Below are 14,628 nucleotides of genomic sequence, written 5' to 3'. Positions count from 1 at the left end.
GTGTCTTGGATAGCAATGGGAAATAAGAGATGCAAGCCCCACTTTCTGCTACTTTCTTGAATATAAAAGTGACATATTCAAATTCACCTTTAATACAAATTCCAATGAAGTGATCTTTTTCCTCTGTAACAATCCATATTGACCTGTATCCAAGCTAATTTATTTGTCTGGATAGAAACCAAGACAAAAAGATAAAAGCATTTTGGATCACCTTAGGTGATTGAAACAGAGCCAGGCTTGACAGGATTGCTTAAGGTGATCTAGAGTGAGAGAATAAAGTAATCCCTCTAACTCTATCTTGAATTCAAGCCAATGAGATAATCTAGACTGTTCTACATTCAGCCTCTGGATAAACAGATTACATCTATTTCAGGTTTTTCTGGTGCAAAATAGTGGCAAAGGGGAGAGAGGGAGAATCCTCCAGAACCTTTAGCAGGTGAAAAAATAAGTCTGTTCTCCTATATGGCTCCAAATAATGAGATCACATGTGCCAATTCAATAAACTGTTATTGTGTATTTCATTTGTGACTATTGCTCAAGCAGCATCATCTTCAGCTTTTTACTTTCCTGTGGGAAGGGGTTATCTAAAAGTTCTTGTCACCATTTTTTTCTTTTTTACCTGCTAAAGAAACCTGATTCCACTGAATGAACTTCAAGAATCACGAACTTTGCTTCAAGAATAATTTCTACCAATCCAGCTCCTAATATTTATCTGTATAAAAATTTACTGTATGCATTGAATAAGTCTCTCTCTCCACAAGAATCAGATCTAAGGTTTTCCAATAAAAACATGCAGGCAGAGCTCATGGATACTACAGAAACTGTTGCAGGAGACACATTTTTAAAAAGATTTCTTCATCCCTTAAGAGCTATGCTTTTTAGAAGGCAAAGAAGAAATCTCTTTAGTTCTAAGCTTTTCTTCTATGGTAGTGGTAATTTCAACTCAGAGTCCCTTCTGCCAAGCAATAGCCATCTGCCTACTCCTGGAACTTAAATCTCCATTACACCTGCCCAAGTTATACCATTACTAAAAAAAAGTTATATTAAGATTATTTATATAAACGCTATTTTGTACTTGTGTTCAAAGGCAATGCATTATTGTCTATAATCTTTACAGGGAGGAAAAAGTGGAAAAAGATGGGTTATAAGGGGTCTGATGAACAATGATTAATTTTTTAAAAATAAATCTTTTTTTTTTTTTTTTTTTTTTTTTGTGGAGATACCACAAAATTTCATAGCAGTGGCTGCAAAACAGTTTGTGCAATCTTGAATTGATAGAATCAGCTTTAAAAAAGAATAAATACAAAAAAAAATGCACAATGATACACTATCTGCTATGGAAAATCTCGCTACCTTAAAAAAACAACCCCACAACAACAAAAAGTGAAATTAAGTGAAGGCGCACCATTTTTGCAAATACAGAAGTGTCAAAGATATGAAGGTACAAAATAAGACAAATTATATAAAATTTGGAACATTTTGGAACTGCACACTGCAGCAGCAGTCATTGAGCTTTATTGCTTTACTTTTTTCTAAACAGCTCATTACATGTAAACAGCAGACAACACCTTCAAATTATATACTGATAAAAATACTAAGATTTTTGTTTCTATCACTTGATTACTTGTTTGAAAGCAGCAATAAACAAATAATTGTCCAAGCAAACTCCTTAAAATCACTAGTTTCTTCTAAGCAGATTAATAAACTATACATTTTGATATATATCTGCAGGAAGTGTGATTTTTTTTTTTTTTTTTTACTGAGAGTTAAAAGTATTATATGCATTTATACATACTTCACGGACACTTAAATATTATATATACAAACACAAAATCCAGAACTTAAGTTTATTGAGTGAGATTTAGTCATTAACTTCTGATCAACCTTTTAGTACTCTGGCTTCCCCTATAAAATTAGCCATGCAAGGGTTTTGTTTAATTCTTTAATCCACTGGTAATATTGTGCTCCTATTTTCTACTTGCAGCAAAATATTCAGCATTATTCCACTAAAGTTAAGATGCAACTGCTTTGGACAGTATTCTTTGGATAGTACATACCCCAATCTCATATATCCCAAATAAACAACATTCCTCGTCTAGATGAAAAAGTTACTTTAAAAATACTAAGCTAAAAACACATCTTTAGAATATTTTTATCAAGGACTGTACTAAATATAAAGATTGACTCTACTTGCCTTATTAAGTTATGCTACAAATCTGAAAGAATATAAGTGAAGAAGACAATTCACATGATCTATCATAATTGCCAGGAGTCCTCCAATAACAGACATACTCAACAAGACTAGAAATGATTTCCACATTGTCCCTAGTGATAAAGGCTCTTGTCTCTAAATACAGTCAATGATTTCCACATTGTCCCTAGTGATAAAGGCTCTTGTCTCTAAATACAGTCAGTCATGCTACCTATTCTGGTAGAATTTTTTTGGCAAATGAAATAATGCTGTTAAAACATCCCTATCCTTTTTACTATCCCTAAAAAAACGGGGTTTTTTGGTTTTGTTTTTAATGTAGTAAAAAGGAAGAGAAAAGCAATAATGCAGTCTTCATAATGGAAAACCACATTGAATTTCTCACCTGTAAAATGTCAACTTGATTAAAGACAGTACTGTAATTGCTATCATGGAATCAAAAAAAAAAAAAAAAAAAAAAAAAAAAAGCTTAACAGAAAGCCACCATAAATGATTTCTCTGATTGTATTGGCAGCAGAAGGCCATCAACAAGAAAGAAGGCCCAGGCAAGGGAGGAAGGAAAAATATATGCCAGTCAGCATCGCCTCAGTCCCCAAAAAGGTTGTGAGCAACCAAGAGAGATTTACCAAGTGCAAATCTTGTCTGACCAACCCAATTCCTTTCTGTGACGAGGTGAGTGACACTGAGGACAAGGGCAGGGCCTTACATGACGTGCACTTTGCCTTTAGGACAATATCCCAGCTTTCTTATCACTAAATTGGTGAGGAACAGGCTGGATGAGCAGATTAAATGGTAAATAAAAAATGCTGGATGTAAAGATATGATCAGTGGTACAGAGTTCAGCGTGCAGCCAGTGACTAGGTAGGAACCTTCACGGATCAATATGGGACTGAATATGCCTGAGCAATGTGGGTGACGTGACACAGTGAGTTCTCAGTAAAAGGGTGCACAGAATCCTTAAGTGGGGTGAGCACTCATTACACTGGAGGGTTCTGATGTGTGTCAACAGGCTGGAGAAAGGGGCTGACAGGAACCTCATCAAGTTCAACAAAAACAAGCACAGGTTTGCACTGGGGTGGACTAACTCTGGGCCACAATACAGTCTGCAGCTCACTCTGCAGAAGGAGACCCCAAGGTGGGCTGTAAGGTGAAAACAGTATTCTACCCTCTATCAGCAGAAGTGCCACCATCAGAGGCAGTAAAGTGAACCTTCCTCTCTGTTTGGACATCCCTGGATTCCTGTGTCCAGTTCTGGTCTTCCTGTTACAATACAAATCCATCTGGAAACCAATGTCAACCAAAATATCCAATCCCACCACAAAGGATTTTGTGCTAAAATAAAATATATCCATGTTATGAAGCCACACACTGGCTACACCTGCCACCAAGAGAAGGGTAGATTTAGAAAGCTTGGTGGTGCTCCTAATTAACATTCTGACCCCCTTTTATGTGACTGAGAAGTAACACAATTTTTAAAGTATTCCCCCCTTCCTCCTCTCCCCCGTGGTCACCTTTGTCTTCAAAAATAAACAACGGTAGCAGTCTCTACACTCTTACCACCAAAGTAATAAAGGGCATCTACTGCCTGAACACTGGATTCTGAAAAAACAGCTACCAATATTGTATTCACTGATTTTACTATTTTGGCAGACTTGTTTTGTTCTTTTAATTCCAAGATCTCAATCAGCAGCAGCATCATGAACTAGTTTCAGTTTGGACTCCTGCTTGCAATGATCACCCCTTCACTATATCTGATTTCTTGCCAAAAATCTACTGATAGTTCCATAACAGTTCTTAAAACTATGTAGTGTTTTTTAATCAACATTGTAATTTATAAACTGGAAAATGAAATTGATATTAAAAATAGAACTCCAAAGATCAGGGCATGCTCCATAAAGAATTTGTTATCAATACACAAATAACAAGTAGTATCCCAAGCTGCAAATATGTTTTTAAGAAACTTAAAACACTGACAGTAACTAGCAGCTTCCTCTGGAGATTGTGATGTTACTTCACTGTTTTCTTCAAAAGTTTAAATTTTACGCTGTTCTGTGAGTGCCACAGGTTTTCGCCAGTTACAAAATACAACCACTATTTCACTACAAATTCCCAGTGGTCTCTGAGTACATCTGAACTCCTACAGGGCCAAATTTCATATGAAGCATGCTTACTGGATGAAGACAAAATAACCATGGAAACAGCTGTTATACAAAGTGACACAAACCTTTACAAAGCTAGAGTAAGCCTAAAAACTTCCTGTTCTTCTCAACTGTTTTTCTGGACAGAATATCATCCAGTTGCACAAAGTAAAGCAAGAAAGTTCAGTGTCAGCAAGTTTTTCAATAGTCCACAATCTACAAAAAATCTGCAACCTTTTTAATAGGCAGCTGATGCCTAACTCTTCACAGAATAGAGAGTGCCAACACAGAAAATCAGCACTCTGATTTTGCTTTGAATCAGCAAAAAAAGCCCTTACTTAAGAGGGGAAGAAATTGTTTAAATATTATTGTCTTTTTCCAATGGGACAACTGTAATGGGAATGCACCAGAAATAAATAAAATCTTTCTCCTTCATGTACTTAATATCCCCCTTTTCCAATACCTCCTACAGTCCTTACTGCTTGAGTGTTCTACCTGCTTGCTTTCCAGAGATGTTTGGCTGCCCATCCCTTTTGGGAAGGCTTGCTCACTCTGTGCATCTCTTCCACAGCCCTCTCTGCACTTCTGGCTTTTTCTTAACACCATTGCTGAGAAAAGACAAAACTGTCTGATGCCTGCACAACCCTGCACAAGCCACTCGAGTTTTACTGAGTGCTTTGCTACAGAACACTGCTGACAGCACTGCAGGTAATTGTAAGGAGAGTGGAACCTCCTACAACTTCTTCCAAGACTCTGCTCCATGACCTCTGTCCATCTGGCCTCTCTATGGAAGCAAAGAGCCTGTTGAGTATCCTATATGAATCTTTCAGCCTCAAGTACTCATCTTCCTCCTTGTACAAAATCTGGGCCCAGAATTAGCACGTCAACTATTTCCTGGATATCTCCCAGGTTCACATACTGCCTCTCCCACAAAGACTCAGAGGAGGGAAAACAAGTGTCAATACCTACAAATAACATTTACATAAAGGGACAGTTCTTTGAACTTGCTGGAATACTTCATTCTCATACATAAGGGCATGGAATATTTCCAACAAATTTAAATGAATTCAGAGATGAAGGAAACCACAGAAATGGTGCATCAGCTCTTGCCACTTCAAGATGATAGACTGAAACTAATTGAGTCACTTGAATATCCAGCTCCCAGGGCAAGTTTAGTGAAGATATCTAAAAACTTCAATCATTGCCACATGGCCAAGAACAAAAAAAGAAACCTAATTGGAACTACCAAACCTGTATTTGTAATTTTTTTCAGGAGGCAGAAAAACATTCGGAAGTCACAGGAGGAATAGTGACACTACCTGTTTACAAAAGTACAGGAATTATTTTGGATATCAACTCACTAACACTATGCACTTCCCTACTGCCTAACCATGCAGCTGTTTATTTGGCAACTTATTCTGTGTTCCCACCCTCTTATCCCTCCACAAGACTGGTTTACCAAGGCAAAAGAATTCTTCATGCAGTTGCTACTTAGCTGCTAGACCTGAAACAAGAAGCTGTCAGACCAGCTTGTGTCTGGTGGAGGGGAGAAAACAACTTTAGTAGCAGCCAAACTAGATCCAGTGAAGTCAAACATGAAACGCACTCCTGGTATCTTAAATGCCTTTATGCATGGATGATATCTAAAGAAAAATATATGGCCACCTCAGTGACAGCAGCAGGCAAACAAAAATATATAAAGAAAATAATAAAGAAGAGGGCAATCCACGAGAGAAACAAAGAATGAACAAAAGAAGAACCACACAGGCAACAAGGTGGAAGCATTCACAGACCAATCCAGGTACACAACTCTACACAGAAACAATGAAGCTACTTTTATCACTGGAAAACAAACAAACAAAAAAAAATTGGCATGAAGCATCAAAAAATAGAGAATAAGGGAAATAAAAGTTATAGCAATTCTCTAGAAATCTAGTGAGAAAAAATAAGAAGACTGCAAGCATCATGTTATAGTGAGATTGTTAAAATATAAAGAATATTTCAAACAAAAAAGATGCCAGTATAATAAAGCACAATTAAAAGAAACAGTGATTGGCAAGAGCCAACCATCATTAACTGGAGAGTTCAATAAAGGAAAATATCCAATAAAGAAATGGAATAGCTTAGAAACATTCATAGACATACTGCTTGGTGTTGGTATCACTATTGCTAACTCATAATCTACATAAGAATTTTTAAGAAGCTGCAGTAGGGTAACTGCCAACTGACACACAGAATACCAGTACCATTTAAAGTCCAGACTTCAAAAACAACATAAATAAATAAACATAAAATTTATTTCAAAGTTTTAAGCACACATGCAAGTCAATCAAGAAGCACTAAGGAAGAAATGAAGCACATAGTTGTAAGGCCATAAAGGTACTAAGGGCTTGTATACACAAAGTAAGGACAATTTAACACACCTACTGCACATTATTAAATTTAGAAAAAATGCTATGAAGAGAAAAACTTTGGTAAGTGTGAAAATTTTAAAAACCCTTGTTCTTCTAGCCCAATGTTATAAATAAATAACTTCTTATCAAAAAATAAAAATTGTATTCACATAAACCAATTTGTTCTCCACAAAAAATTTTAAATTTTATAGAAGAAATAAACAAGCATAAAAAGTAATTTCCATTTCATTATATGTACCATCAAATTAAATCTGTAATTCAAGCATTAAAGCACAAGACTTAAGACTTCCATAGCACATGATTTTACTTTACAAAGTTAATGAAATTTCCATTTGTCAGCACTGTGATCAAAAATACTAATTTGAGTATATAAACTATAAAATAAAGTATTTTTCTTCCAGGTATGTTAAAAGAGGTTGGATACCTCAATCCCCAATAGGTTTCATTAAAAATTAAGATATTTTTCAATAACATACACACCAAGGTATATTGGGAGAGAGGGAAACGGAACCACAACCACTTGAATAGATTTTTTAGAAAAAAAATAAAAATCACACAAATACAGACAAATACAGATGTGATTTCAAGCACAAAGAGTTCCTTCAGTGAATAAGGAATATATATAATTTTTACTGATCCCATTATTTTCAAGATATCACAAAAAATCATTACATAGGCTTCAGAAAAGTAATCTGATACAACAGTATGAAACACTACAACCTTTGAGGAAACCCAACCTAAACAAAGTTTTGATTTATTATAATGGAATAGAATGTACAGTTTTAAGTGGGCCTCACACAGGAGAAAAGACTCAAGTCTCAGATATCTCAGCCTGCATCTGCCATTGTTAGAACAGCAGCAGGGCAACAAGCAAGGCTCCCTCACCTCATCACATCAGACAGGTCCATGACCGCTCTGACAATCAGCAAGACTTCAAAGCAATCACTCTTTCTACAGTAACACAGGTTGGACACTTGTTTCCCCAAGGCATGTACATCACCAGATTTTCAACTCATCTGTGCAGTCTGGAATGCCAAATCCTGAGTAAAGGGTGACTGAAAAAGACCATGCATATTTGTTCCCCATTGCTTTTAGTACCACTTAAGAGGTATGTGAGAAACCATCCCAAGTCTGAAGCACTGTTTCATAATCAGCTGGACAACTGCTGCAAAAATTTTGCTATTCTAGATTAATTTTTTACTTGGCCTTGTATAACAGCGCTGACTGGAAGAGTGGAAATGCAGGGTGCCCTACAGGATATGTAGCAATTCAAACTTCCTGCTCAAGTTCATTCCCTTACAACACAAGAGATAGCCTAACCTGCACTGCCATAAAGGCACCAGCAGAAGTGCTGAGTAGTCATTCCCTAAACTGCAAAAATATACTGATAAAAAAGAATACATGATCTTACAACAGTAACATTTCTGAAATCAAATCATTCTGACAGAAACAGATTTGATTAAAATAGAGCCAGGATCACCCCCTTCGACCAGGAAGCGTGAGATTAAGGGAAGAACTGCAAAGGAACAGACATAAAAGATTTTAAAAAATAACATTGTAACAAAAGCTCAACCACATTTAAGCCATTAATACTCTTCAAAGAATGTTCCCAAACTTATGAACATTCTTGGAAAGAAAATGTGTGCAAAGCTCATCCTCCTACTCAGAACTCCAACCACAATGGGATACTGAATTAAGCATTTCAGACATCAATGGTACCTGTGAACTTTTAATTAGGGCATATGAGCCCTCACATAAATAAACAGTGCTATTTCCACCTGTGAAATTAAGAAAATGTTATTGAAATTTAGTATTTCTGATTATCAAAAAATCCTTCCAAGTGAACTTGAAGAAAGGACATCATACAAGCCATGTGATGCATGAAGGGGTTTAATAGGATTCGAGCCAGCAGAGATGATTTTATCTCCATCTCCTGCTGGCAACTAGTGGACTGACAAACTGGTGAGGTTCAAATCAAATTACTACTGTGCTCACTGTCTGAGAAAACAGGCAAAACAGCAGGACTGAAAAGGTTTCAGTGCCATTGGTAAAACAGCTTCAAAATAAACTGCTGTACTAACCACTGTGGTCAAACTCCATATCCATACTAGGAAATCCCTGATTTTTCATAAAAAAAAAAAAATAGTTAAAATTTGTGGGACTTTTTTTTAAGTGTTTGTAAAATGTCAGTGTTAGAATACAGCAATAACTTTGGCTCACACTATTTTAACTGCAACACTGAGATCACATTGCATCCCACACAGAACACAAAGTCAATCAACACTGCAACTTCTTCAGAAATCTATCTCCACTGTCTCAGGATTTTACAGCTGTTCCTGTTTCAGAGCAATAATAATCTTTAACAGGTCCTCCCAAACTGTGACAGTTTAGGAATTGACCTCTTGTCCAAAACAAATGGCAGTTATAAAAGGAGTTCCCCTGGCTGAACATACCTATCATCTAAGCTTACTCACAGTACAAATAGAACACCCATTTCACCCATCTCAAACTTGTAAACCACAATCATGCCGTCATCATTTGGAGGTGTGATTCCACAGAAATTATGTAAACATGGTTAGAGTGCTCTTGTTCAAACTTGTCAACATGCTTACATCACGAAATAATGCCTTGTTTTATTAATTCAGAAATCAGACATTACATGGTGGGGACATAAGAACAAGCATCAGGCCCAAGCTTACAATGCCTTGTACTTCCTGAAGCCTCTTGCTCACATAACTGCAGGTGCCAACTTAAATTGATTTTGATATCATTCCAGCCTTGGTATTCTCAACCAAGCAATGGGGGAAATTGCTAGTGAGATTTCTACTGTTGCAAATAACTTTGATACAATATCAATGACCTCTCTTTTCTAATAATAGCAGTTCTCCCAATGCTAGCTCAAAGAAAACATGCTTTGTCATCTTTGTAAGGGTGAGGAGAAGATGACAAACATATTTAAAAGAGAGATAATTCCCTAGAGTGCAACCAGACAGAGGAAATCATCATTTGGAGCTCCTTCAGCTATCTAACCAGACAAGCTATTACTATTTTTGTTGAAGAAAGGAACTTCATACTTTTCTTCTTAAACGCTGTTTTGGGGAATGGTCCAGACTGACATTTCAGAGTTGTTCCTGAACTCTGCATTCAGTCTCAGAAGTTTAGGCCCCACTGTACACTCTAAGAATAGTCCTGAGCGTTTAGACACTATCTTTTACTAGTAGCCAGCAAAATATTTGAAAACAAGTACTTAAGAACACACAGTGTTGTCTCCAAAAGTTAGTTTTTCTTAATTTCAGCATTTCTCACACATTTTCAACTGACACTTTATAAACTACGGAGTTATTAAAAGAGCTGTAATAGGAACAATTAGGGACAGAACACAGACCAGCTGTAGGGGAAACCTCATTGACAGAAAATACTGAAGGAGAAAGAGACTTTTTATCTCCCAAGGGCTTGCAACTACTGCTCCAGCTAGATCTCATCTAGAAAAAAAACACTGGCACTAAAAAAAGCCACAGCGCACAAGTTTCACCAAAGGACAGGAAACTTACTTATTTCAGCACCCTGGTAAAAGTCTACACATTTGAAAATGGCTCTACCAACAGAACATAGTTCAGACACATAAAGCACAGAGCAATCTGCCACTGACATGTATCACAGAACAGGAAAAGTTAATGCTACAGTACATCAAGCAGTTAACTGTGTTTTGCATCTTTCAGAGCTGTACTTATACTTTACAATGTGCTACTGTTGCAGAAAGGCTAATTCACTATTATTCTAGAGCAAGTTAAGCTGCTGAGTCAACCTTTATTCTTAAAAATCAGGCTAATTTGCTTGGTTTTGCTCAGAAACAGTTCTCAATGGCTAGTATTTACCAAAATTTAACCAAAAAACAAACAAAAAAAAAAGTTGTTAATCCTCTCTTATTAAAAAAATGTAGATTGTTTAATGGAAAGGAAGTACTGCATGCACTTAGTGAATTATCTTGACCAGTTGCAATAACAAGAAATACCAACACAGAGCTCATATACTATGGTTGATTTTTAGTCGTGGATAAGAAAAAGTCTCCCTACTTTGTCAAATTTCAAAAATCTTCTCAACTGTCACTAGTACTGCAACAAGTTACTCTTGCTAAGCTGAGAATTAAGTTGTCCAAAATTTAGCTGCTGATAAATTCTGAAGTCCTCCCTAAGCAACTTAAAACAGTTTAATGAATAGCTGGGGAGAAAAAAAAAGAAACCTACTTCTCAGCTGAGATAAAGTGCCTTCTTCAGAGGTAACACAGGCTGCAAATGCAGACAGTGCACGCCATCAATTTGTAAGACACCTAAAACTTCTTGAAAATTAAGTCAAAATCCTACTGAATGTTTGTTCCACCAGAATTTAAGACACTACTGACCACCAAGAGCCAGAGCTGTAAAACACCAATTGCTTCCCCATAGTCCATGCAGTGCAGTTACCCCTGCACAAGAGGTGAGCATGATGAAGCCAGTTGTCCAAAAAGACAAGAGAAAGAACACTGCTACTTGTGTCTGTCATGGCCCTGCCAGATGAGAAAGTGCTGAGGCAGTAAGTCACACGGGAGCAGGCCACAGTGGCCTGGAAAGCAGAGGAGACATCTGATGAACAAGAAAAGAGGAACAAGTGAAAACGGACAGAATGGCCAACACAACAGACTAGGGAAATGATCATCACAGCAGGGCTCTACACCATGTATGAATGTATGCAACATTACAGCAGAAATAAGTTCTATGGTGAAAAATTTGGAAATGGCATTTGCCAGCTAAGTAAATAAATGTATGTGCCTGGCATCCAACAGCATGGGTTTTGAATGCAACTAAAATAACATGGGCAGAAAAGGCCAAATAAAAAACACACAGAGTATTTTTTCCTGACAGGAAGTGTGATCTTCCCCTGAAGTTACTGATTGCAAAGTCCTAATTCTAACTGCATTCACACAAAACTGAAACGAATCTGCTGGGGTCCGCATATACGGATACATCCAAAGGATGTAGGAAACTGACCTTGAGAAACTCAATACTACGTTACTGCATGATAACAATATATGTAAAACCCAATCTGCCTTTCCTTCATTCTCAAACATACTTAAGAAAAAATATTTTCTAAGTTTTTAAGTTATAAAACTAGCAGTTATAGTAGGAGAAATGGAGCTAAATTTTTAATGGCTAAAAAAATAAAAATACAGTGACTTTGACCACTCTAGACAGTAGCAAACTTGACAAGGCCCCAAATATCCAAATATCCAAAAACGAGTGCAGTTTTTGCTTCTAATGTCAGTTCACCACACAGTCAATCTCAAGTTTCATATATAAAGAAATCATGTATCAGTAGACTTGAAACAATCTCCAAAGTGTGGTAAGGGTTCACAGGTGCAACTGTGTGCAGTTTCCTCAGGACTTGTAGCTACTAAGTCACCACTGGAACATCCAGAAAAGTGCACTGGGAAAGAACTCCTCCAGTTCACCTTAGGGGGCTGCTCCTGACAGCCTAAAGCTCTCTGACTGCCTCAAGACCTCCTCACAACTGCTTTTCCGGCAAGCAAAGCCTGCAATTTTGCTAGATTCCCTTAAAATCTAAATTAATCTCCTTGGCAGAGACCAAGGCTGGAATACTTTACCTTGAAGCATCTTTTCTACAAACAACATATGTACAGGAACTAGAAGTAGGGAACATCAGAACCCCCTCCTCCTGACACCAAGGATAAGAGTCATAACTGGTCATCACATGTGAAATCACTAAGCTTTACCTCAAAAAGCCAATGGATTCCACACTGATATTAACAGAATTTCAATACTGATTAAAAAAAAAAAAAAAAATCAGTTCCAAGATAAAGTGTCTTGGATGGGCACACACAGCCACCCTCAAAAGGAACAAACAGTCCAGTAGGAGGCACCGATCCAGAACATTCTATGCTGCCCTTAAAATAATCTAAATTACTATGGCTAATGCTCATGCATCACACTTACCAACTCTCTTTGATGCAGCTTATTAATCCTGACCACCCACCAAATACCCTCAATGCAAAAATAGGTCATATAATTTTACATGTTTTACTCATTCTGCAAATTTTAACCTCCAGCGGAAATCTGAGAGCTCATGGCTCTACTGAACTGCTTTCCTAATGCCCTAAAACTTTGAACTGATGCAATTTAAAACATGGAAGATACTGTTTAATATCATTCAAGAAAGAAAAGCTGAAATGTTCAGGTGTTGGAAAGCAAGCCTTTACCCTGCAAGACTTAGGACAACTCACTTCTGAATGAATAACCTCCACTGTAGAATAAAATGACAAATTATAAAACATGGGTAAGGCAGTCATTGCGTTGCAGAAGTATCTGCACTCAGGACACTTGCTGACATTAAAAATAGAAAATCAATTGCTCTTTGTAGACAAAAGAGAACACGAGGTAAAAGTCTAATTTCCAGCAACTGGGAAGCACTGCCAGATTCCACCTTTTAGAATGCCTTTGGACACAGCAGACATTTATAGCCCACGCTGATCCTCAAATACCTGCCTGCCTCATAGCCGAGCTGCTTCGGGACAGAAACCCTCCATCAGGCAGAGGTGAACAGGGGCAGCCAACTTCTAGGGATTACCTACTGACACGAACTCCTGCAAGCACAGCCGAACCGCTCGGCTTAAGCCCTCCGAGAAGAACACAAACACGGAGGCTTTATGAAGCCAGAGAGAAGGAGGCCAGAGGGGCCGCAGCCGGAGCGGGGCCCAGGCGGGGCGAACCCCGGCGCGGCCCAGGGCCGAAGCGGGCTCCCCTTACCAGGTGCGCTCCGCTCCGCTCCGCTCCCGCAGACACGGGCCCGCCGCGGGGGCGCGGCCCCGGGGCCCCGCCGGGCAGCACCGCCCGGCCGGCTGCGGTGAACAGGGAGCGGGCCCGGCTGCCGCACGGAGAGGGCACGACGGACCCGCTCTCGCCCGGCCCAGCCGGCAGGGGAGGAGGGAGGCTGATAAGAGGGGCCCGGCGCTGCCCTGGGCGAGGCGGCCAGCGCCTGTGCCCGCCGCGGCCAAGGGGGACCCTGCCAGCGCCGACACAACTCGGAGGCCCCGGCGGAGGGCCGAGCCGCGGCGGCCGCTCGGGCGGACGGCGCGCCGCGCCGCTCCCCGCGCTCCCGCACCTCGCCGGCAGCGCTCTTACCTCTCTTAACATTATTACCCCGCTGCGCTGCGGCGGCGCCTCGGCGGCTCTAGCCCCGCAGCATGGTGAAGCCTGGCGGCCGCGCGGAAAGCTACCCCGCACCCCGCGGGGAGGCGAGGCGAGCGCCGCCAGCCCCCGCCGCCGCCCGGGTCAGCGCCCGCCCGCCGGCCCCGGCCCCGCTGCCGCCCTCGCAGCCCAGTCCGGAGCGGCCGCCATCTTGGGACGGCTACGTGCGCCGCCGCCCCGCCCCGCCCAGCGGGGCCGCCCCTGCCGGGGCCGGCGCTGGCGCTGCGCTCCCGCCCAGCCCGGCCCGGCCCGGCCGCCCCGGCACCGGCACCGGCACCGGCACCGGCACCGGCACCGGCACCGGCGGGGTCCGGCGCACGGCACGCAGCTCGAAACCGCTGGGCGTGTTTTTTGCCCTGTCTCCCTTGGTGTGACCTGTCTCTTCGGTGTCAGGCAACTGTGGTGCGGACGCTAATAGAAATATTTTGTTAAATTTCTGGGCAAGCAGCACATCTCCCCTCCGCCAGTGACGCGTGCAGCGCTGCGCGTCTTTCCCTGCTCGAGGTGTTAAGGAAGAGCATGTCCTGTCTGGAGCACAGGTCCTGTGAGGAGCGGCTGAGCGATGCGGGTTTTAGCCCGGAGAAAAGGAGATTCGGGGGTGACATTATCCCTCTCTCCAGGTGCCTGAA

At 40.3% G+C, this 14,628-nt stretch overlaps 1 protein-coding gene across 5 annotated transcripts in view; it reads right to left on the bottom strand.

Moving 5' to 3' along the window:
• SNX13 (sorting nexin 13) overlaps positions 1–14,165 on the bottom strand; it is a 64,438-nt gene extending 50,273 nt beyond the window's left edge. For all 5 annotated transcript variants that reach the window (XM_056484165.1, XM_056484167.1, XM_056484166.1 and 2 more), the window contains exon 1: positions 13,934–14,165. In XM_056484165.1, the coding sequence (XP_056340140.1) occupies positions 13,934–13,945 (12 nt within the window). In that variant the 5' untranslated portion in view covers positions 13,946–14,165. The remainder of the gene's footprint in view (positions 1–13,933) is intronic.
• Between the last annotated feature and the right edge of the window lie 463 nt (positions 14,166–14,628).

This window comes from Oenanthe melanoleuca, chromosome 2 (genome assembly GCF_029582105.1).
Source record: "Oenanthe melanoleuca isolate GR-GAL-2019-014 chromosome 2, OMel1.0, whole genome shotgun sequence".
Taxonomy (NCBI): Eukaryota; Metazoa; Chordata; class Aves; order Passeriformes; family Muscicapidae; genus Oenanthe; species Oenanthe melanoleuca.
The sequence above is the reverse complement of the archived record's forward strand: the minus strand, read 5'-3'. Positions and strand labels throughout refer to the sequence as shown.